This window comes from Helianthus annuus, chromosome 11 (assembly GCF_002127325.2).
Source record: "Helianthus annuus cultivar XRQ/B chromosome 11, HanXRQr2.0-SUNRISE, whole genome shotgun sequence".
In the NCBI taxonomy this organism is placed as follows: Eukaryota; Viridiplantae; Streptophyta; class Magnoliopsida; order Asterales; family Asteraceae; genus Helianthus; species Helianthus annuus.
In genome coordinates this window covers 50,903,917-50,925,991 of record NC_035443.2, presented here as the reverse complement: position 1 = coordinate 50,925,991, position 22,075 = coordinate 50,903,917, and the positions used below count along the sequence as shown (strand labels likewise).

General features: G+C 38.0%; 1 protein-coding gene across 1 annotated transcript in view; it reads right to left on the bottom strand.

Moving 5' to 3' along the window:
• Positions 1-1,994: 1,994 nt before the first annotated feature.
• The window catches only part of LOC110883107, a 41,469-nt gene continuing 21,388 nt past the window's right edge, over positions 1,995-22,075 (bottom strand). Inside the window, exons 6-11 of the mRNA XM_035979887.1 lie at positions 13,053-13,327; positions 4,633-4,972; positions 3,910-4,173; positions 3,593-3,865; positions 2,651-3,249; positions 1,995-2,573 (exon numbers count right to left, since the gene is read on the bottom strand). Coding sequence (XP_035835780.1) covers positions 1,995-2,573; positions 2,651-3,249; positions 3,593-3,865; positions 3,910-4,173; positions 4,633-4,972; positions 13,053-13,327 — 2,330 coding nt within the window. The remainder of the gene's footprint in view (positions 2,574-2,650; positions 3,250-3,592; positions 3,866-3,909; positions 4,174-4,632; positions 4,973-13,052; positions 13,328-22,075) is intronic.

Sequence of the window (22,075 nt, the reverse complement as noted above, 5' to 3'; positions counted from 1 at the left end):
TAGTTATTTGTTAAGTAGCTTGTATGCCCATAGGAAATGACCAAAACGCCCTTTTGAAGCATAAATCCATAGTTTGCATATGTGATCAACTTTTTGACATATAATCTGATTTAGTAACATGTTTAGGCATTGTTGGGCATGTAAGACTTGACATAGCACATAGTTAACCATCCGGCCATAGTTTTACGCAAACAACGCGTTATAGTAGCTTATACTACCATAATGGGTCGAAACAGGTCGAAAGCACTTAGGTAGACTTCCAAATCAGAATGTTAGGTCTATTAAATCATGCCATATGAGTTCCAATACTCATTTGATTTATAGAACTTCATTCTATCATATCTCCCGATTTGGGATCCGATTATTTAACATAGTGATTCCATACTAGGTGCCACTTGATTCCTTGATTTCCCGAGCTTCGTTAGGACACTTAATCAAGAATACTTGCAATCTTAAGTGAGTACATAGTCCCCTCTTTTACTGCTTTCAAATATTTTGGGGTGAAACATGTGTGCTAAATTGTTATTTTCATGATTTCAAAGTATAAATTGATTATACATGCTAGTACTTATCTTTTGATAAACTGAATGATTATCTATGGCTTAAACACTAATTGTAGGATCGTTATTGACGATCAAATGAGTCAATCAGAGCTAAACACCACTGTTTATGCAGCGAAAATACACAAACAGCTTGAATCAAAGTAGAATGGAGTAGAAACAGAATGTAGATTACTTTAAACACGTTTTCTCATTAATACTTCTCAGAAAAATTCGGCAGCAGTTCGGCTACACATTTGACATTCAGTTACAAATGAGAAAAACAAACTACTATTTATAGGGGGCTGATTCCGCTCCTAATGACATTTTGTCATTTCGGGCGGAATCAAGGCTTTGTGATTTCGCTCCAAATGACACAATGTCATTAGGAGCGGAATCAGGACTTTAAAACACAAAACTTACAAAACAGCCCCTATACAATACATAAATAACATATATGACCCCTAGACCCTATACAAGCTTGACTAAGACTAAGACGTAGGCTTTAGACACTCGTGCACCAACAAACTCCCCCTTGGATACAGCCGGAGTCTTTAGTCTTATCTTCGGGTCTTCAGAGTGACTTGAACGTTTCTTCCCTTGACTTAGGCTTCCTCCTAAGCAAATTCCTCACTCTGTCATTCTCTTATCCTCTTCGGCCTGTTGCTTCATCCATTTACCTATGTTTGCTTCCAGCTTTTTGCGTTCACGCTCAGCTTTCTTTCTTTCCTTTTCTTCAAGCTTCCACCATTTCGAGTTCCATTTATTTTCAGAATTAATGCCTTTCTGAAAACAAATAGATACAACTTGTTGAAACTGCATAGCTTGCTCACGATCTTCAGACTGAAAATGGATCTTGTTGATGAATAGACATTCAATATCCTTGGCCGAGCAATTTACTAACCACATCGGGTCATAAACATGTATAACTCTTATCTCACTACCAGCTCGATAAGTGATAATAGCCTCAGTTGAGATGCAACTATATACCCAGCCCAAAAAGCCTTTATAGAACTCATGCTCCATCTTTGGCACTGGTATATTTTTCATCGTCTTCGGCTTTTTAACGTTAAGAATAGTTTCTTCAACCCCTGTTACCGGATCTACCTTCCGCACTCTCTTTGGGTAATGCGGCTTCCAGTGTCGAAAATCTTTCAACGATTCAAACTTTATGTACCCCCACATTGCAACATCATTTTTCCGTACTGGATACCCTAAAGTTCTTACTTTTGACAGCTCCTCAACATCCCACCATGGTAATGACATTATATCATATAGACGTTCAAAGTACTGCACTCCAAACTCCCTTCTGATCGCATAGGCACTAACATGAGGCAGGAAACCCCAGCTAATGATGTCACCAAGTGAAATGCTTCGATCCATCTAATAGAACTTCAACGGCCTTTTGAATTTTCTCTCGTGACTGTCTTTAAACCACTTCTGCCATTCTTCTTTTTACATATCCTTCGGAGTACCATCGAAATTTTTGTCTTTTAAGATTTCAGCTACTTTCCTTCTTAACTCATCTCTATTTTCTTCAGTAAAGAACCCCATCAGCGTAGGATACTGAGAAGTATCTTCACTTACACTCTCATCATCTGTGCAATCATCAACCTCAACCCTGTCGTACATATCAGCATCCTCTACATACTTATACTCGTATTCAGGTTGGTGGTTGATGTCGAATGCATTTAATTCTTCCTCAAAATCAAATTTGAAGTCAGGATCCACCATACGTGTCATTTCTTTAATCTCTTCCAATGAATACGTATGTCGGTGTTCACCTTCCTCCTTATCAGTCTCTATTCTCAGAATTAACTTTTCAACATGCTTTACATTCTGATTATCACCAGACTCCCCCTTTCCTTCAGCTCCGCCTGACTCTTCATTCACAGAGTCATTCAGAAAATCATCAACAGTTCTTTCATTGGAAGCTTCAGTTACTTTAATTCCCATACCACCTTGAGCATCGTCATCGTCGTTATCAGAACCATGACTGCTAGCCGAAAAAACTTTTTCATCATCGTCATCATCCTCTTCTTCCCCTCTTCATCATCATCCTCCTCATCATCTTCTTCATCATCATCAGCAGCAAGATCTTCCATTGTTACAGGTTCTTCGAAGATTGCTGATACAGAAGATATAGGAACTGGATTCTCAATGACTATAGAAGGAACAATTGATCTCTCAACAGCTGCCACACTGCTTTCAGCACCCTTACCCTTATCTTTCATCTGTTCGTCAATCTCAGCTTGGCGTTTTGCTCTAAGCTCTTCAACTTGAATCTCTTCGAATCTTTGTTCAATTGACGTTCCAAGCATATTTTCAACAACTTTATTCAACATATAAAACTCATGCTCTTTCAGAGCCTTCGCAGCCTCAAGCTCTTTGTTTTTCATCTCAAAATACTTGTTCTGCTCATCTCTGCGAGCCTTCTCTTCTTCCAACTCTGCCACTCGCACTTTCAGAAAGTCAATCTCAGTCTGATCTGTATCAATCTTCTTCAGTAAAGCTTTGTTATCAGACTCTAATCGCTTCACACGCATTTCGAGAATCTTTTCTCTATCAGCTACCTTCTTACTTTCAGCTGCAACTACTTTGTTTTCATTCATCACATCATCCATCTTCTTTTCTAACTTCTTTACTTGTTCATCGTTTGCAAAGCCAAAATCTCCAATATCTTCAAGATTATCTGGAGGAATATGAAGACCTTTGAGACCAGAAGAACCAGGAGTTAGTTGAATTTGAGTGAGTGGTGGTGTTTGAAATATTTCTTGAGAAGTGAATAAGGTTTGTTGTTGTGGTGGTGAAAGATGTAGTGGTGATGGTTGTCTGGGTGGTGTAGGTTGTTTTGGAGGTGAAGGTTGTTGTGGAGGTGTTGGTTGTCGTGGAGGTGTTTGATGTGGTGGTGATTGTATTGGTGTAGGTTCAGGTGGTGGTGTTGATGGTTTACTGGGTTCTTTGGCTGTCTTCTTCTTCAAAAATAATCTTGGGCTTTGTAATCTTTGTAGTAACTTTCATTATTTTTGGAGATACAATTATTTTCTTTGCACCTGCTTTCTTTTTGCCGCTTGAAGGTGATTGTGATTCAGAAACATGCTCAGGAGATGGAATGTATGCAGCATCATCTTTCTCCTGTCTCTTCCTCTTCCTTAATTGTTTCTCTTTCTCTGTAGCTTCTTGAATTCTTCTTAGACGTTCAGTCTCATCTATTTCTTCATCAGAAGAACTCGAAGAACTTGTTGTACTTTTATTGACATCATCACCTTCAACATCATCAATAACCTTCTCTTTCTCAGCTTCCACATTTGCTGCTTGCTCAGACACTAAATCATCAACATTCAACATAACTTGATCAATATCAGCATACAGATCTTCTTCCGCAGTATCCACCGGCTCTTAACCTCTGGCTCATCAATCAATAACGTCTTAGCCACTTTCTTTTGTTTCTTCTTTGGCTGCGATGAAGACCCCTTACCCTCCTGTGATTTAGGGGTAACCTTCTTGCCTCTCCTCCTCGTTTCTTTGACAAACCAGTCATTTCGGGTGGTTTTGAACTCCTCAAGAGTCTTAAGCTCATCAACGTAAGCTGCTTCCTTCATTTCTTCTTCATTTCTCCAGTTTTGATGATTAACTGGATCAGGATCAACGTAGTTTACATCTTTGATATATCCGAAGAATTCTGCTACTACCTTTGGTTCAGGGTGGTTTGGGTGATATCTAGCAAGCTACTTTAGAGAATCGTTGCTCATGTGTGATTGAACTAACAAATCATTCTTCAAATCACGTTCAATCTCTGGATATGCATGATCGATCAGCATCTGTACAAATCTTGGATAAGTCCAAGTTCGACTCTTTGTAGTAATATTCTCGGCCATATAATGAAAGACAATATGCGAGAAATTATATTTCTTGTTCAGAACTAACGCAATGACCTTGTTCATCTGATAATCGCGCATTGTATCGTACCCTCCCTTAGTATGACTAAGTGACATCAATATACAATGAATAATAAACTTGTAGGGTTTCTAGAATTTTGACTTCAAATAATTTCCAACATTCAATGCACCCACATATCCCATCCTGAGCATACAACCCTTGACCGTTCGTTCTGGAAATTTTGTTTGCGAATCTGCATCGTCTGGAAAATTCATAACCTCACGAATGAGCGCCTCAGTAACAACAATTTCCTTCTTTTCATTATGCACCTTCACAATTGAATGAATTGCTTTGTTTGCTTCATCATACTTTGAATGCTTCCAGAATCGTTTAATATGTGACTTGTACAATGGACGTTGATCAGTCAAAGCCTTTTGAATTGGTACTCGACCCATGAACTCCAGAATACTGCTAAACTTAGCCAATTCAGTATTTTTCTTCACATCCAAGTCACAACAGCTGTTGTGAAGTGGATCAAAAATAACGTTTGAACCCTGCAAATCAACACAGTACAACATGAATCAAACACTTAGAAAAATTTCAACACAAAAACACCTACAAGCGAAATCAACTAAGTGTTTAGAAGCGGAATCACATTGACACACTTAGAAGCGAAATCACAAAAACTGATTTTAGAAGCAAAATCAAAAATTACTCTAGGAGCAGAATCAGATTTTTCACTTAGAAGCGAAATCATCAGAACATCACAATCTCATCATCTGGAGCGGAATCATAATATCCGCTTTGGGGCGGAATCAACATTCAAAGTTAATTATAAGCGGAATCACAATTAACCTCTCAACCCTCATCAGATCATAAAATTGAACATGTTATACTCTTAATCTGTTAATTCTGACCAAAAGGGTATGTTTTGATTTCATTTACATCAACAAATACACCCTAGATCTAAGTATGTAGCAATAGTTCATCGATAACTTGTGATCCACTCAGATCAAGAACAATCAACACACAAGTTTATGATCTACACACTAAATCGACAACAATGATATGAAATCTTATTCAATTTTAACAGTTTAAAACCCTAAAACTGTGTTTTGTTCATGACAGATGCCGACAGGCATGAAAACACGTAAATCTAGTAAAAATCTGGTCTCAAACTACCTTGCCCATGTTGAATAGTTATGATTGCCAACTATTAACAACAAATCTAAAGAAAAACGGGCAGCAATTCGTTTAGAACACGATGTTTTGGAGGTTTCGCTCGTAGTCGCTGGAGAGAGAGATAAGTGACGTTGGAGCGGAATCAGATGGCCTTTTATAGGCTGTCTGATTCCGCTCGAAATGGCCCAATGTGACTCTCGAGCGAAATCAGCTTTGAAGCTACGAGCGGAATCAGCTTTCAAAGCAGCTAGGAGTGGAATCAGCCAATTGTTGTGAAACTTGTATTTTCGAGCGAAATCAGAAAATTATTTTCAAAAATTTTAACATTTTAACATTTTCTGATTGATCACCGACACACCCAGTTAACCAAGTCCAAGTTAATGACCTTGGTCAACTGTTTGACCTACCAAGTCCAAATTAATGACCTTGGTTGTAGGTCCCCTTGATGTGTATGGATCTTCACAGAATTGTCTTTCCAATCAAGAGTGCGGAATCCTCTTGATCAGAATATAGCAGAATGAGTAGAAACAGAAATCACTTTCAATCCAGGTTTTCTATTGATTAATCAAACAAGAATTACAATCAATTAAAACCCTAACAACTATCAAATTCGTCGTCCCCTTGATGTGTATGGATCTTCACAGAATTGTCTTTCCAATCAAGAGTGCAGAATCTTCTTGATCAGAATATAGCAGAATGAGTAGAAACAGAAATCACTTTCAATCCGGGTTTTCTATTGATTATCAATCAAACAAGAATTACAATCAATTAAAACCTTAACCACTATCAAATTCGTCCAAGACCTATGCCTCTCACGAATTCTCTCTCAAACAACTGTTTTGGCTGATTAACCTAAATCCTAAAGCCTAACCTTGTTTATATAACACAAGGGTTACAACTTGGGCTAGGTTTAACCTCATGGACTGCGAATTGGACAAGCCCAATTCGCCCCCATACACCCAATTCGTTGGGTTTGGTTAGCCCAAACATTACAACTAGCTATTACAAAGCTAAACCCGCTAACTGTTTATCGTTTAACTAATTACAAGATATCCAAAGACCAAATCTAAGCTGTTGTCACAAATATGCACCAACAAACTCCCCCTTGACAATAGCTTCATAAAAACTTTGTCTTCAGTCTTCTTGCACTCTTCATGTAGTCTTGCACTGTCTTTGGTGTTTAGATAGCTTCAGCTTCAATAGCTTCTGTCAGCAACAGATGACTCCCCCTAAGTTGATGCATCCAATCACCAAATCTTCAACACGTTAGCACTTGAGTAAACTCCAGTTCAGCATTTGCAAAGCAATCTTCAATCTCTTCAATTTTGTCTGCAATATAGAAAGGAGGTTCTACCATGCATCCAATCAAACTCTCATCTTCTCAGCAACAAACTGCTTCAATCTGTATACTATAAAACAAACATCTCGAGAAACCATAAGAATTTTTCAACACAGTTAAATAAATTATTATTATTCAAGAGATAGTTAAACTGTATCACAGATTAAGCAATTTCAACTTTTCACCAACACGCAACACTTTTTGTTCAACACACAAGAACCTGCCTGATTTAAAATTTTGAACTCACTTTCTAACACCATCTCCCCCTATCGGTAACAATTCCTCCAAGAATAATAGTTTTCCGTACGTTAAGAATTTTAACAGAAAAAGACACTATTTTTGGATTTTTATATTTTCTGAAAGCAAGTAAATACAAAAGCAATAAACACTCTATTTTTGTGAGAATCACTGGTAAGAAGATCATATCAGCACAATCAAACTGTTTCACACAATTAGATAATTCTTTATGTAATGTTTTAGTGAAAAGCAGGTCAAGACGATTACCAGTATGTTTGTCCACTTAAACAAAATGCATGAACATTTCAAGTACCATTACCGTATGATACGTTAAGGTAGTTTTATTATACTGAAATACTAGTGTGTCCCACTTCAGGATATACCCCCGCGATCAAGGTATGCACAAAGATTCATCATAGTAGGTGAGTATACTAAATTCATCCGTTTTATTTTTCAACGATAGATAATTGGTGAACAGGTCAGTTCTTCCGTACAGCAGAGAGACCAAAATATCTTATCGAGGGCTAAGACAGATACCATTTTTTGGTACGATTTATGCTTTTTGCAGTTTTTGAATGACACTCTATGAGAGCTTCTTCATTTTCAAGGTTTTGGCATTTTTAGCTCTTTTAAGATATCCTGGGTGTGTCTAGGTCAGCATGTATCTGGATGCAGCAGAAGGACACCCCTGATATCCCCGGATGATATAACAGTATAAAGACCCAAAACCTCAGATTTTGGCAATCTATCAAAGCAAGATTTAAGATCATTAAACCATACACCACTGATGTGTTCCCCACTCATATTCAGTTCATTTATGTTTATATCACATTGGTAAGTTGATTATTTCATGCTTTTTGCCTACTAGTACATCATATGATGAAGCTGCTATCACACTTAAGCTATTTAGGTTCAATTTCAGTGTGACAGTCTAACTTGCTGATGTACTATCATTTCTCCTTTTTCACACAGTGATAACTCATTTTTTATTTTCTATTTTTTTATGTTTTTGATTTTTCAATTTTTTTGTATTTTTTATTTTTAAGAAAAGCAGTAAACTATTTACAAAATTCTTAATGAAAAACCAGTTATTCAGGAATCCTCATCCCATTGAGTTCGACTAAATGTTCAAAGCGAGCCCTGTCAAATGCTTTAGTATAAAGATCTGCCAGGTTATCTTCTGTGTCGACTCGATGTAGTTCAATTAATCTCTTTTCAGCACAATCCCGTATAAAATGATGACGTATGTCAATATGTTTTGTGCGACTGTGTTTCACGGGATTATTAGTTATAGAAATTGTGGCATTATTGTCTATCATAATAGGAGTACGAGTGAAATCCAAACCGTAATCGCGCATCTGCTGTTGAATCCAGAGAACCTGAGAGTAGCAACTTCCCGCAGCAATATATTCAGCTTCACACGTAGAGGTAGACACACAAGATTGCTTCTTGCATTGCCAAGAGACAATCCTGCCTCCTAAGAACTGACAACCACCTGTTGTAGACTTTTTGTTCGACTTGCATCCTCCAAATTCTGAATCAGTGTAAGCAACAAAATTCAGATCACTTTCAGCTGGATACCACAACCCAAGTTTAGGTTTCCCTTTAAGTAACGAAGAATACGCTTCACTGCTTTCATGTGTGACTCTTTTGGATTAGCCTGACATCTGGCACACAAGCATACTGCAAAGATGATTTCGGGTCTTGAAGCAGTCAAGTACATTAGAGAACCAATCATTGCCCTGTATTGAGTTGGATCAACGTCTTCAGTACTTTCATGATCTGGGCCAAGATTGTGATTTTCACAAATGGGTGTGTTGAAAGTAGAGCAATCATTCATTTTGAACCGACTCAAAATGTCATACACATACTTTGTTTGATAAATAAACATCCCATCCTCCTTCTGTTCAACTTGTAATCCCAGAAAGTAAGACAACTCACCCATAGCACTCATTTCGAACTTGCTCTTCATCACCTTCTCGAACTCTTTACACATGTTTTCATCTGATGACCCGAAGATGATGTCATCCACGTACACCTGTACCAGCAGAAAATCTTCCTTCTTCCTCTTGATGAACAGTGTACTATCAATCTGACCTCTTTCAAAACCATTCTTGATCAGATGTGTAGACAGTGTCTCGTACCATGCCCTGGGAGCTTGATGTAATCCATACAAAGCCTTATCAAGTTGGTACACCCGATCTGATCAACGAACCCATCTGGTTGTGAGACATACACCACCTCTTGGACTTTCCCGTAAAGAAATGCACTCTTCACATCTAGTTGGTAAACTTTAAAGCCCTTGAATGTTGCGAAAGCTAGAAACAAACAAATTGCCTCCAACCTTGCCACTGGTGCAAACACTTCATTGTAATCTATCCCTTCTTGCTGATTGAAACCTTTGACAACCAATCGAGCCTTGTTTCGCGTGACAATACCTCTTTCATCCTTCTTGCACCTAAATACCCATTTAGTGCCTATCTCTCTTTCACCTTTAGGAAGGTCCACTAACTCCCAAACCTTCAACTTAGCAAACTGGGCCAATTCCTCTTGCATAGCTTCAACCCATGAATTGTCTTTAAGAGCCATATGAATGTTCTTCGGCTCCTCTTGGGAAATAAAACAACTATACAAGCACTCGTTCACAATCCCAGTTTTCTCAATCGAAACAAATAACCCTGTATTTGTTGCTATGCTTCGCCTTGTCTGAACACCTGCAGTAGGATCTCCAAGTATCATGTCAACTGGATGATCTCTATTTGCTCGTGTAGTAGCAACGGTATCCACTTCTAAATTATCACCCAGGTTTGATCCAACCTCCCCCTGAATATTCTGATTTGCAAACGGATTAATGAAATCCTCCCCCTGATTGGGTTCAGGTTCACTATCGCTTGAATCAGTATTAGCAGTACCTTGGGAAGTTTCCGGAGCATCTGTCATATCAACATTCGATCTAGGCATGAACTCGCCTTCATCGTCTTCACCAATCACTGTTTGAATCAGCTGAGACTCACCTGCATTGGAAAACTCAGGAATATTAAATGATTTAAAAACACTTTCATAATCATATAATATAGCAGGTCCACTCATTGATTGTTGAGGTTTGTATGAAGTAATTTCAACATTAAACACAACCTCAATTTTACCAGTTTTTAGATTAAAAACCCTTTTATTCGGTGCGCCAGGTACGTAACCTAGAAAGTAGCCTTCGTCAGCCACGTCAGCGAATTTTTGTTTATCTTTATTTCACACAATGGTGCAGGGTAATCCAAATGGTTCAAAGCATTCTAAGTTTGGTTTCTTGTTAAACATCAACTCATGACAAGTTTTGTTAAAACGTTTAACAGTTAAAACTTTGTTTAGGACGTAGCAAGCTGTATTCACAGCTTCTCCCCAGAAAAGAACTGGTAGCTTAGAATCTGAAAGCATTGTCCTAGCGGCTTCAATCAACGTCCTGTTTTTCCTCTCAGCGACTCCATTCTGTTGAGGCATATAAGGAGCAGAATATTGATGTTCAATTCCCTTGTGAAGACAATAGAGATCCAGAATACGATTCTTGAACTCCGTGCCATTATCACTCCTTATCCTCTTGATCTTTGCATCATGGACGTTTTCCAATTTTGTAAAAAGATCTATCAACATCTCTGCTGTCTCATCTTTTGTACCTAAAAAGAAAACCCACGAATAACGAGAGTAATCATCAGTGACAACTAAACAATAGTACTTTCCACCTATGCTCCTCACGTTCACTGGACCGAATAAATCCATGTGAAGTAAATCGTAAGGGGCATCTATGGAATTTACTGTTTTAGACTTGTGAGGTTTTTTGTGTTGTTTTCCCTTTTGACATGGCAGACATTTGTCATCCACTTGAAACTTCTGCATTAGAACCCCTTTCACTAGCTCATGTTTAACAAGGTAATTCATTTTTCGATTGTGAATATGGGCCATGCGTCTGTGCCACAACATCGATTCAGCTTCAGATGCTTTTGATAGTAAACAAGCCACCATCGTAGTTGGATCCTTAGCACCCATGTCCGTGACATAAGTGTCATTTCTCCTTGGCGCTCGCATCACTATCCAATCGTCCGGAATCTTCAAACCTGGTTTCAACACTAATGCTTCATTCTTGGTAAAATGGACCGAGTGACCCTTGTCACAGACTTGTGACACGCTCATCAGATTGTGTTTAAGCTGCTCAACATAATTCACTTTGTCCAGTGTGATCTTCCCATTGGTCACTTTTCCTCGTCCAGTAATTCTACCACCTTTAGCACCCGCAAAATTCACATGTCCACCATCATAATCTTCAAACTCAGTCAACAATCTCGCATCCCCCGTCATGTGCCTGGAGCAGCCACTATCAACATACCACAAGTTGATAATCCTCCTTAGCAGCTCCTGCACACACCAACCAAGAAATTAGTTAGATTGGGGGACCCAAGCCTTAATGGTATTGGGTCGTCCAAATTTACCAACTACTGGAACATCCATCCAATATCCATTACTCCTAACTGGAGTCTTGGATCTCAGACCTGTTGATGGAATTTGATTTTGATTTCCACCAGGTCTTTGGTCCTGAGGGTTCCTATATGTGTTTGGACTATTTGACCTTTGAAAATTTTGATTCCAAGAAGCTTGATTGTTATAATTTCTAAAGCCATTGTTATAAAAAGTTCGACCACCATTATTTTGGTATCGATTTTGATATTGACCTTGACTTCTGAAATTATTAGAACTACAATTGTTATTCTTGGTGAACTGCTTCTAGGTATCTCATGTCTGCCAGGTGGAGATCTAGGCTGAAATATTGGTTGATTTCTTTGAAAACGAGGAACTTGTGGAGTTCCTTTTTCAGCCTTATCTACACCAACAACAACATTCTCTGGTTGCTAAGGCGTTGACTTCTTTGGAGAGTTGGACTCTCTCTCCTTTTTATCACCACTCTTCTCTGGTGACTTCTCTCTCTTCCTCTCACTCACTTGTGCTTCACTCTTTTTGTTAGGACAGCAGCTTGCTACATGTCCTTTGGTGTGACACTTGAAGCACGATCTCTTTTTCGAAGACTTCTTATCTAAAGCCTTTGAACTAGATTCAGGTTGTGATGATGATGCCTTAGAAGAATTTGGTTCAGTTTGCTTAGTTTTAGAATTTTCTTTGTTCTTGTTTTTAGCAAACTCTACATTAGATTCATTTTCAATAACAGCTGTTTCGTTTTTCATGTCACTTCCTTGAACAAAATTAATCTGTTTAACAACAGTTGGATTCTTATTCTTAGGATGTGAAGTTTTCTTTTTCAAAACAGGTTTGCTGTTATTATTCTTCTTAGCATCATCACATGCAGACTCATCACCTTAACTTGCTGTGGAACTACTTGGTGTTGTTGAAATAAATTTGGTTAGCTCATCTTCATCAGGTAGGAATGAATAATCATGACTAAGAGGAGGTGGGACTTCATTATAGCCTTTGAATCCCAAACTACTCTTGTCATTACTCTTCTTTAACCCACCCATCATGTGTTTCATAACAAAAGTAGAATCCCTGAATTGTCCTAACTTCTTTTCAAGTTCAACAATTTTGAGTTGTGCATCTGACAACTCTTTGCATTTTTCAGAAATCTCTTTTGTTTTCTCAGCCATCATTTCATGAGCTAAGTCTATGACTTGAAGTTTTTCATTTAATTTGCAGGTTATAGCTTCAATTTCACTTTCATAACCTTTTATTTTCTTCAAGTATAGAGATTCGTTTCTTTTAGCGAAAAAAATTGATTCTTTAATGTTAGACATTTCGCTTACCAAACTTTGGTTTTGTGTGGACAACCTGTCAACCTCACCCTGTAGTTCACGGCATTTTAAACACACAGAATTAGACTTTACCTCTCCTGTTTGTTTGTCAAGATTTGCCATTAGAGTCGCAAGCTGAGCTTCCATTCTCTTGTATTTAGCATCTTTTTCTTCAGCTTCCCTTTCATGTTCGGACTTTTGCTTTTCATCTTCAGCACCTGGTACCTGATCAACCTTCTTTTCTTCTTTAGCTTTACTCTCTATCTTCACCTCAGCATCCACTGTCACTTCAGCATCTCCCACAGCAGCTTCAACATCTTCAACTAGCACTATCTCAGCCATGAATGCCTGAGTGGCATTTTCATTATCTTCAAGATGAATACTCCAATAACAAGAACCTTCTCGTGCTATAGAGATCAAAGCCTTTGAGCTAGAGTTGTTTGATGCATTCCTGTTGTTTGAACTCTGACTCGAATTATCTTGCTTTTGTTTCTGACATTCCCTAGCAAAATGCCAATAACTTTGACAGTTAAAGCACCTCACTTTGGTCTTGTCGAACCCAACAGACCTTCCCACAAACTTCCTTCCTGTTCTGTTCATGAATCTCTTCACTCGCCTAGAAATCATGGCCATTTGCCATTGCAAATCCATCTCTTCAAGATCATCAGGGTCAATCTGATCATAATATTCATCTAAAGTAGCAGGATCAGATATCTTCCCCTGGATGTAGTTTTCATAAGAAGCAACAAACGAAGCAAGTAGAGCCAGATGCTCTTCAGCAGACTTCACACTCATAGGCATTGACTTTGTATTACCACTATGCTTAGAAACTGATGTTCTCTTGGCTCCTGTTGATCCTCCTGAAGCAGCTACAAAACAAACATCACCATCCTCATTCACTGTGACCTGCTCATTTTCACAAGATAGAAACGCAGTAGCAGAGTCGCTAGAAGCGTTGTGAGATGAAGAAGATGTAAGCCCATTGTAAACCCCTGGATCTTGAACCTGATCATATCCAGTGTCTTTCTTCTTCATACTGAGCTCATAAGCTCTCAGCTTGCCAATGACTTCTTCAAGCTCTTTTGTCTCATAATCAGCTTCTCCCTTGATCATGAGAGAGTAGATATCCCACTTGGTAGGTAAGGCATCGAGCAGCTTATCATTCTTCTCTATGTCAGTATAGCAATCGATCTCATAATTTTCCATTTCTGACATCAAATGGTAGTAGCGAGTGATGATGTCTTCAAGTGACTCATGTTTCATGTTCTTAAACACAGCAAACTGCTTCTTCAGTAGATCAATCTTGTTCTTCTTGTTGATGCATTTATTGTCTATCGCCTTCGTCAATTCGAGTCGTAGTGAAAAGCCGGAAGAAATCAAGTGCATAATGTCATATTTAGTTAGAAATGGCAAGGTGGCAAACTTGTAATTAATGAGAACTTTCATTAAGTTGCCTTGACCATATAAATAGGAGGTTATGTCATGATTTTAGTAAGACTTTAGAAAAGATTTTTGGAAAAGTTAGTAGAAGACTTCTAGAGAGAGAATGTCTAGAGAGAGAAAGTGGTGTAATCGTGATTCTTGTACCGTTCAAGTCGTATTTCTCAATGGAATCACGTTAGTAGTACGTTATTGTGTGTTCGGTCACGCACGTTCACAGATTCTGCACGTGAAACGTTCGTTACGCAATCGAACGGCGTAAAAACCGGTCCTACAATTGGTATCAGAGCTAGGAGCTCGATTGCACGATCAAACACATCGTTTTCGTACCAGATTTCAGCGATTTCAGAGCCGATTCAGATCTGATTTCATCGATTTCTTCATCTTCTACTCATTTCTTACGTTTTTTACTGAAAAACGTCAAATTGAACGGGTTTTCTTGGTCCGTTTCGTCTGATTTTTGGATATGTTGTGCGTATAGACCTGATCTACAACCCTACCAAGTTTCAGCTCGAAACTCCAAGTCGTTTAGGAGTAATCGCGGTTTTTCGGTCCGAATTCGCGTCATACGATACGATCAGACATGGTCCGCTCATTTGGTAATACAGGTTCGCTTATTCGAACAATTCAGGTCCGCTCGTAGAAATTGAACAGGTTCGCTTATTGGGTAACAGAAACAGGTCCGCTCAAACGTCAATGTTTGGTTCGCTTATTTGACATTTAGGTTGTCGGCGTCTGAATATGAAGTCCTTTGTTTCACCGACCCACTAATTGTGCAGCCTTAAAGCACCGTCATTTTAATTGTTGTTGTGCACGTGAAACAAATTAAACAAAGGTTCAATCAAAGTGTATTGCACGTGAAAGATGGCAGGTGTATTGCATGTGAAGCTCATAAATTGAATTCTGTGATCATTAAAGGGGTGGGCAGCTTTATCAGTGAAGTGTTGTCAGCTGAAATATAGTTGAAAGAGGCCCCTTTACATCGCCCCATTATAATATAAGGGTCCAATCAAAGGCTTTGTTACAACCGCCCCAAGCACCGCCCCATTCACATCTGTTGGTTACCGTCCCACTAATATCACTGCCCCTTGTTTAAACTCGGCCCAATCCCAGCCCGTGTTCCACCGCCCCACTAAGGTTGTTGTTGTTACCTGATTGCACCGACCCATTATATACTCACGGCCCAATCAATAAATTTGTGCCGCCCACTATATAAAAGATCCAATAAAGTGAAAAGAAAATTGTGTTTATCGGCCCAAGGTTCAATAGTGTCAGCTATTTTTGGACGTGAAGTCACAAGTTTAAAGTTGTCATATAAAGTTTTGTCAGTTTTGTGATCATATAAAGTGGTCAGTTTTGTGGATTAATACGGCCCAAATCACCAACAAGTTTAAAAAAAAAAGTGTGCATTCATTGGAACGTTTTCACGAATCTTCAACAACGAGTCTTAGATTGGGTTCATCAACACACTGTTACTTAGTCAATTTGTTTTGATTTGATCGTTTACTTGTGTGTTTGCAGGTAATCCAAGGTGATTTGTCAAGAATAAGATCCTCACTCGATTTGTTGTTGCTTAATCTTTGATATTCAATCGAATAGTCTTTTGTTTGTCCGAATTTCATTATTGATTGAAAAATCGTCATTGTGAATCTTTTGATACCGGAGATGAATTCTGAAATGTATATTGCACTGAATAAGTTCAATAATTTTTCAGGTATCGATGGAGAACCGATTGAAGAATTGATCAAAAGATATGTCGAGTTGTATTGGGAGATGGTGAGATTGAAGATAAACAAGACCAATGAGGAATTGGTTAACAAGTTAGCAAATGTGTTACCGAGCAATGGGTGGAAAACGTATTTGTCAGATTTGAGGAAGATATAGTGAATTTGAGTTTGTTTATCGAGAAGATTAAAGAGCGAGAACATGAACTTCAAAAGAATAGTAATGTAGAAATTGATGAAGCAAAATTCAAATCTGAGGAAAATGTTCGAGAGGAAGAGGAGCAGGTTAAAGAGATTTCAGCTATCAAGGTGGAAACGAAAACTGAAGTTGTAAAAATGATCGAGAAGTGCTCAACTTGTGAAAATCTAAAATCTGAAAATGCCAAACTCTTGAGGGATTTAGAGAGTTTGACATTAGAAAACAAAATTCTTAAAAATTCAGAAAATGGTTTGAAAATTCAAATAAAAAATTCAGAAATTGAAAAAGTAAAAATGGAAAAAGATTTTCAAAGTCGAATAAAGATTCTTGAAGATGGGAGGAATGTGTTTAGTAAGAATAACATAGAAAATCAAAAAATGATAAATTCTCATCTTCAGAAGATTATTCAACTTGAAAAGGAAAGAGAGCAAGCTCGAAAGAAAATCAGTGAGCTTGAAAATAAATTGAAAGGTTTTGTGACTTCTTCAACTTATGTGAATATTCCATGTACAAAACCGATCAATGCAATTCCAATAAGTGACTGTGTCACAAACTTTGACAATGTCAAAGTTGAAGATTGTGATGAGAAATCTGATGATGAAAATACAAAAATTGAAAAACAAAAATTGTTTTTAGAATTAGAAGAAAAATTCAAAAATACTGTTTTGCAATCTACTGAAATAGGCGAATGCTCAAAGCAAAAACCTGTTAAGAAGATTGTTGAACAAAAACAAATTGTTAAAACTTTGAAAAATGTTCAAAAAGAAAATAAAAGCTCATCAGATCGATCATCCAATCGCAATCAAAAAGTACAAAAATTGAAAAACGAAAACTCAAAAATTGTTGGTAATAAGTGGTGCAGGTTTGACCACAGTTCTCAAAAGACAAATCCAACAATCAAGAAGAGGAAAGAGTTTCACCAAGCCAAACAGTGCTTTGATCTGAGCGTTTGGTATGAAAATGGTGATTGGTACGATAACAGAGTGTGTTACAATTGCGGCTATCAAGGACACATTGCTGTTAACTGCCAGAGACAGAGATTTGAGACGAGGAGATGTTATAATTGTCAAATCAAATGACACATTGCCAAGGATTGCCCAAGAAGATCAAATGAAAGATTGAGGGGTAATTCTCAGAAATTGGCAAAGAAACCAGTCACTGTCAAGCCCAAGAAACTGAAAGTTTCAGAACAGAATGTCAAAGAACAGAAGGTCCAAGAACCTAAAGTTCAAGAAAAGAAAGTGAAGCTTTCTCAAGGGCAAAAAGACAAACTGAGAAAGAAGAGGAAGAAGGCCAGAGAATATCTAGAGAAGATTTTGTCCTCGGGTTCACCCGGCAGATCGAATAAGAGTGCTGATGAATCGATTCACTCGACAACAAAGTCAAGTAAACCGAATTCGTCAGATGCAAATCTGAGGACAAAAGAGGAGATAAAGAAGAAGGTAACGTTTTGTGGCGATGAATCTGTTTCTTCGAAAACAAAGGAGCCACATGTCGGCGATGAATCTGGCTCGTCAAAGTCAGACAAGCCACATTCAGGCAATGATTCTGGTTCGTCAAAACCAGAAGAGCCGGTTGTTGAGATAAAATCTGAGAATTCAGGTTTAACAATGGATGATACAAACTTTCCACCATTGCTGAACAAGAATTCAAAATCACCCAAGGACAGTCAGGCTTGGGTGAAACTTTTCAAATAGAAAAACCTGACTCGCCGGAGTTCCCAGGTTGGTAAGCGTGGAACATGAATCGGCATATTTCTTGAGAAATTTCACTCTGGTGATTTTTCGTCTTTTAAAAGATAAATCAGGGACATTAAGTTGTACTTGATTCATCTTTCCTACAAGTGGTAATTTGAAAAACAAAATGATGAAACCCCGAGTTTACGAAATGTCACACAAAACTAATTTTCCAGAAAAACCATTTTGATTAAAACAAACTTAAGTGTTTTGAAATCATAATGGGAAAATAGTTTGTTGTGAGGGGGAGTTCTGATTGTTTATGCCAAGTGGATGAAGAATTGAAGTGATTCTCATCAAGTTGTCAAGTTTGTACAGTTTGTTTCAAATTTTCCTAGAAAATCAAAATTGAAATATATTTTGATTTTAGGGGGAGAAAAATTTTAAAAAAAAATTAGAAAATTTGAAAAAGTCAAAAACATTGAAAAAGTCAAAAATGAGTTTTGTTGTAAAAAAAGAGGAAATGATAGTACATCAGTGGACTATCACAGCACGCTAAAGAAATGTAATGTCAAATGTAATAAACGGTCTCACTGATGATGTGACGATAGGTTTTTGTACATTTAGTAGATTTATTCGGGATATAAACCTAAAATTTCAAACTTGTGAAATTCGTGGGGAACACTACTTGGATACATAGGTAACCCCTGAAATCTCGTATGAAAGGTCTCGTATTCTGATATACTAGGTGTTTATACTCTATGATGTCTAGGGTATTATTCTGGGACTTCTGCTGAACGGTAGTTCTGACCTAGTCCTTGGCTAATACTTTCCGCAAAATGCTTGAAACATAGCATAAAGCCCTCAGCTGATTAGACAATAAAATTGATAATCATCTGTTGTAGCTGAAAAGATCCTCTAAAGGGGACACACTGCTAAGTCGAAGCTGATATCTCTCTGCTGAACGGAAGTTCTGACCTGAGATCCCTCAGTTCTCGCATTTAACCCCTAATTTATGTACAGATATCATTGTAGTATTCTTGCCTGTAAGACTGAATATTGGGATTCTGGATACGGGAGTATATTCAAGAGGTGGGACACATGAATCGAACTAAGTTCATAAAACACTTAAATAGTATCCTGAATAGATTGAAAATTGTATGAAAATTTAAGAGGACAACTATATCGTCAATCAACGTGAATCGTTTAGAACTTAAAATGTTTAAAAGCTTAACGGTGCGTGTGATGTGTCTAAAAAAACTGATATGATCCTCTTACACAAACTCACAAAAATATGTTTGTACATATTTCATTTCTGCATTTAAATTTTTGCTATTGCATTTATGTTTCATAAAATCCAAAAAGATTTTTGACAACTGATGGTGAAAAGCTGACATTCAAAATCTCAAAGGCTAAACTTGATGAACAGACAGTTTGGTTAATTGGTTTGAAATGTTTAAGATGATACATTAATTTGAATCAGAAATTGGAATGTTTCAAATGTGTGATCAATTGTAAATTTGTAAATGAATCTCAAATGTTTAGTTGATTCATTAAGTTGAATCACAACTTTATTGGTTTGTAATAGAGAGGTTGAGATGTTCAGGTTTCTTAATCTGTTGATACGGAAAGCCAGGCGTCAATCCCAAAAGCACGGAAGCTTGACGAAAGGGGGAGCCTGAAGAGTCTGAAAAAGAAATCAACGGAAGCTGAAGACAGATCCACCGGGATTCTGTTCGAGCTAGAGTAGTTGAAGACTCTCACTAAAGATTCCGTCAACATTCAAGGGGGAGTTTGTTAGTGTAGTTGTCTGTCGACTACATCTTCGTTCGAGTTTTAGAGAGAGAGAAAGACAAGTCGCTACGAGTTTCACTACGAGATTGACTACGGCAATATCCAAGGGGGAGATTGTTGATGCATTTATTGTCTATCGCCTTCATCAATTCGAGTCGTAGTGAAAAGCCGGAAGAAATCAAGTGCATAATGTCATATTTAGTTAGAAATGGCAAGGTGGCAAACTTGTAATTAATGAGAACTTTCATTAAGTTGCCTTGACCATATAAATAGGAGGTTATGTCATGATTTTAGTAAGACTTTAGAAAAGATTTTTGGAAAAGTTAGTAGAAGACTTCTAGAGAGAGAAAGTCTAGAGAGAGAAAGTGGTGTAATCATGATTCTTGTACCGTTCAAGTCGTATTTCTCAATGGAATCACGTTAGTAGTACGTTATTGTGTGTTCGGTCACGCACGTTCACGGATTCCGCACGTGAAACGTTCGTTACGCAATCGAACGGCGTAAAAACCGGTCCTACACTTCTTAACATCTGCATTGCCTGCGTATCGCTTATCTAATGCATCCCACATATCTTTTGAATTTGTGTACTTCTTGAAAGTATGCTTGATGCTATCAGGTAACGACATCTTTATTGCAGCCAAGGCTCTCTTTTCAGCCTCATACATCTTTTTGTCATTATCTTGCATGTTCACATAGGCTGTTCTACGTGGTTTGCCCTCAAAGTCATGTGTTGGGTTTGTGTACCCATCTTCAATACATATCCACATGCGAGTATCCTGATATTCAGTGATGGATTGAAAACGATCCTTCCATGTCAGATAATTTTCCACCTTCATCATCTTAGGCGGTTTGTTGGTAGTGCCAACCTCATGCTCCATTCTCAACAGCTCATTCAAACTAGACATGTTCGACATTTTTAACGTAACAGACTGGTAAAACCGTACAAAATTTTTCCGAAAACAGTGGTTACCAAATTACACCGTTAGAATCGTCTCGAAATGTAACACCTCGAAAATTTCGTCCAATAATGTATTGACACGTGTCATAAGGTTCCGGTATGTAAAAACAGACTTTAGAGGGACTAAAGTTGACAAACGGTGAAAACTATGGAACGTAAGGGTCCAAAGTGTCAACAATGGATAAATAGACTCTATAATAACCCTACATAATGTTTATAACCTTAAACGGATGGTTCATGGATCATACGACGCGGAAATTGCACAAAAGTGAGGAATTACAAACTATAGGGGCCAAAAGTGTCAACATGTTGAATTTATACCTCTGAGTGAACTTTTGGCAGACCCGAAGCTTTATAATGCTAAAATATACTCACTAGAATATGTGGTAAAAATTTCGTGAAGTTTCGTTAACGTATGAGAAAGTTATGGCCAAAACCGTACTTGAGGGGCTAAAAGCGTCAACGTCGAATTTCATGGCTTTTCGGTTGAGCGCAAAGTTATCCGAGGACATTACCATGTTGGTAAATGTCCCAAGGTTCTTAAAAACTAAGTTTGGGGGTTTACGAGTCAAAATAAGCAGCCGAAACATCGCGTGCAAGACCAGGGACCAAAGCTGCCAAGTTTGAAACATTTTTGGGCCTGCAGACCCCAGGCGACCCGCCTGGGAATCCTTAGGCGGGCCGCGTGAACCCCCCAGCATCAGAAATTCGCGAATTTTGCATATTTGGTCTGAAATTGAGGTGTGTAACAGCTGGTAGCACCTCCCTTTGCACCAATGAAAACCCTTGCATGCCTAGGACTATAGTAACCTATCCTCAAACCTCTGAATCCCTCTTTAAATCAGATCAAAGCTCCATTCCTTGGCATTTGCATTGTGATCAAGAACTCTTTCAACTCTCAAGAACTCTCAAGACTTCCTGGAGCATTTCTAGACATCAAGGCCGATTCTTAGTGTTAGCTAAGCATCAATAGGACCTTTGTAAGCTTCTAATTCAGTCTCTAATTCGTTCTAGCATTGATTAATTGCTAAAAGTCAAACCGTTGTTCTTGAACTTTGACTTTCTGATTAAACGAGTTTTACTCAGTCACTTCTCAAATTGAAACCACACATATGTTGGTATTCATGTGGGAAACAAACCCTCAAAAGGGTATTCTCTGATTCCCACTTTATGCATGCTAATTGTCGAGTCAAAGGCGTTCTTAAAAAAGTCAACAGAAGTGGTTTTTGCAAAAATAAGCTTAAATGGTAATGTAGAGGACATGCAATCTGTTTGATCATCATAAATAACTTATAATATATGTAAGAATGTGTTTTATCATAATC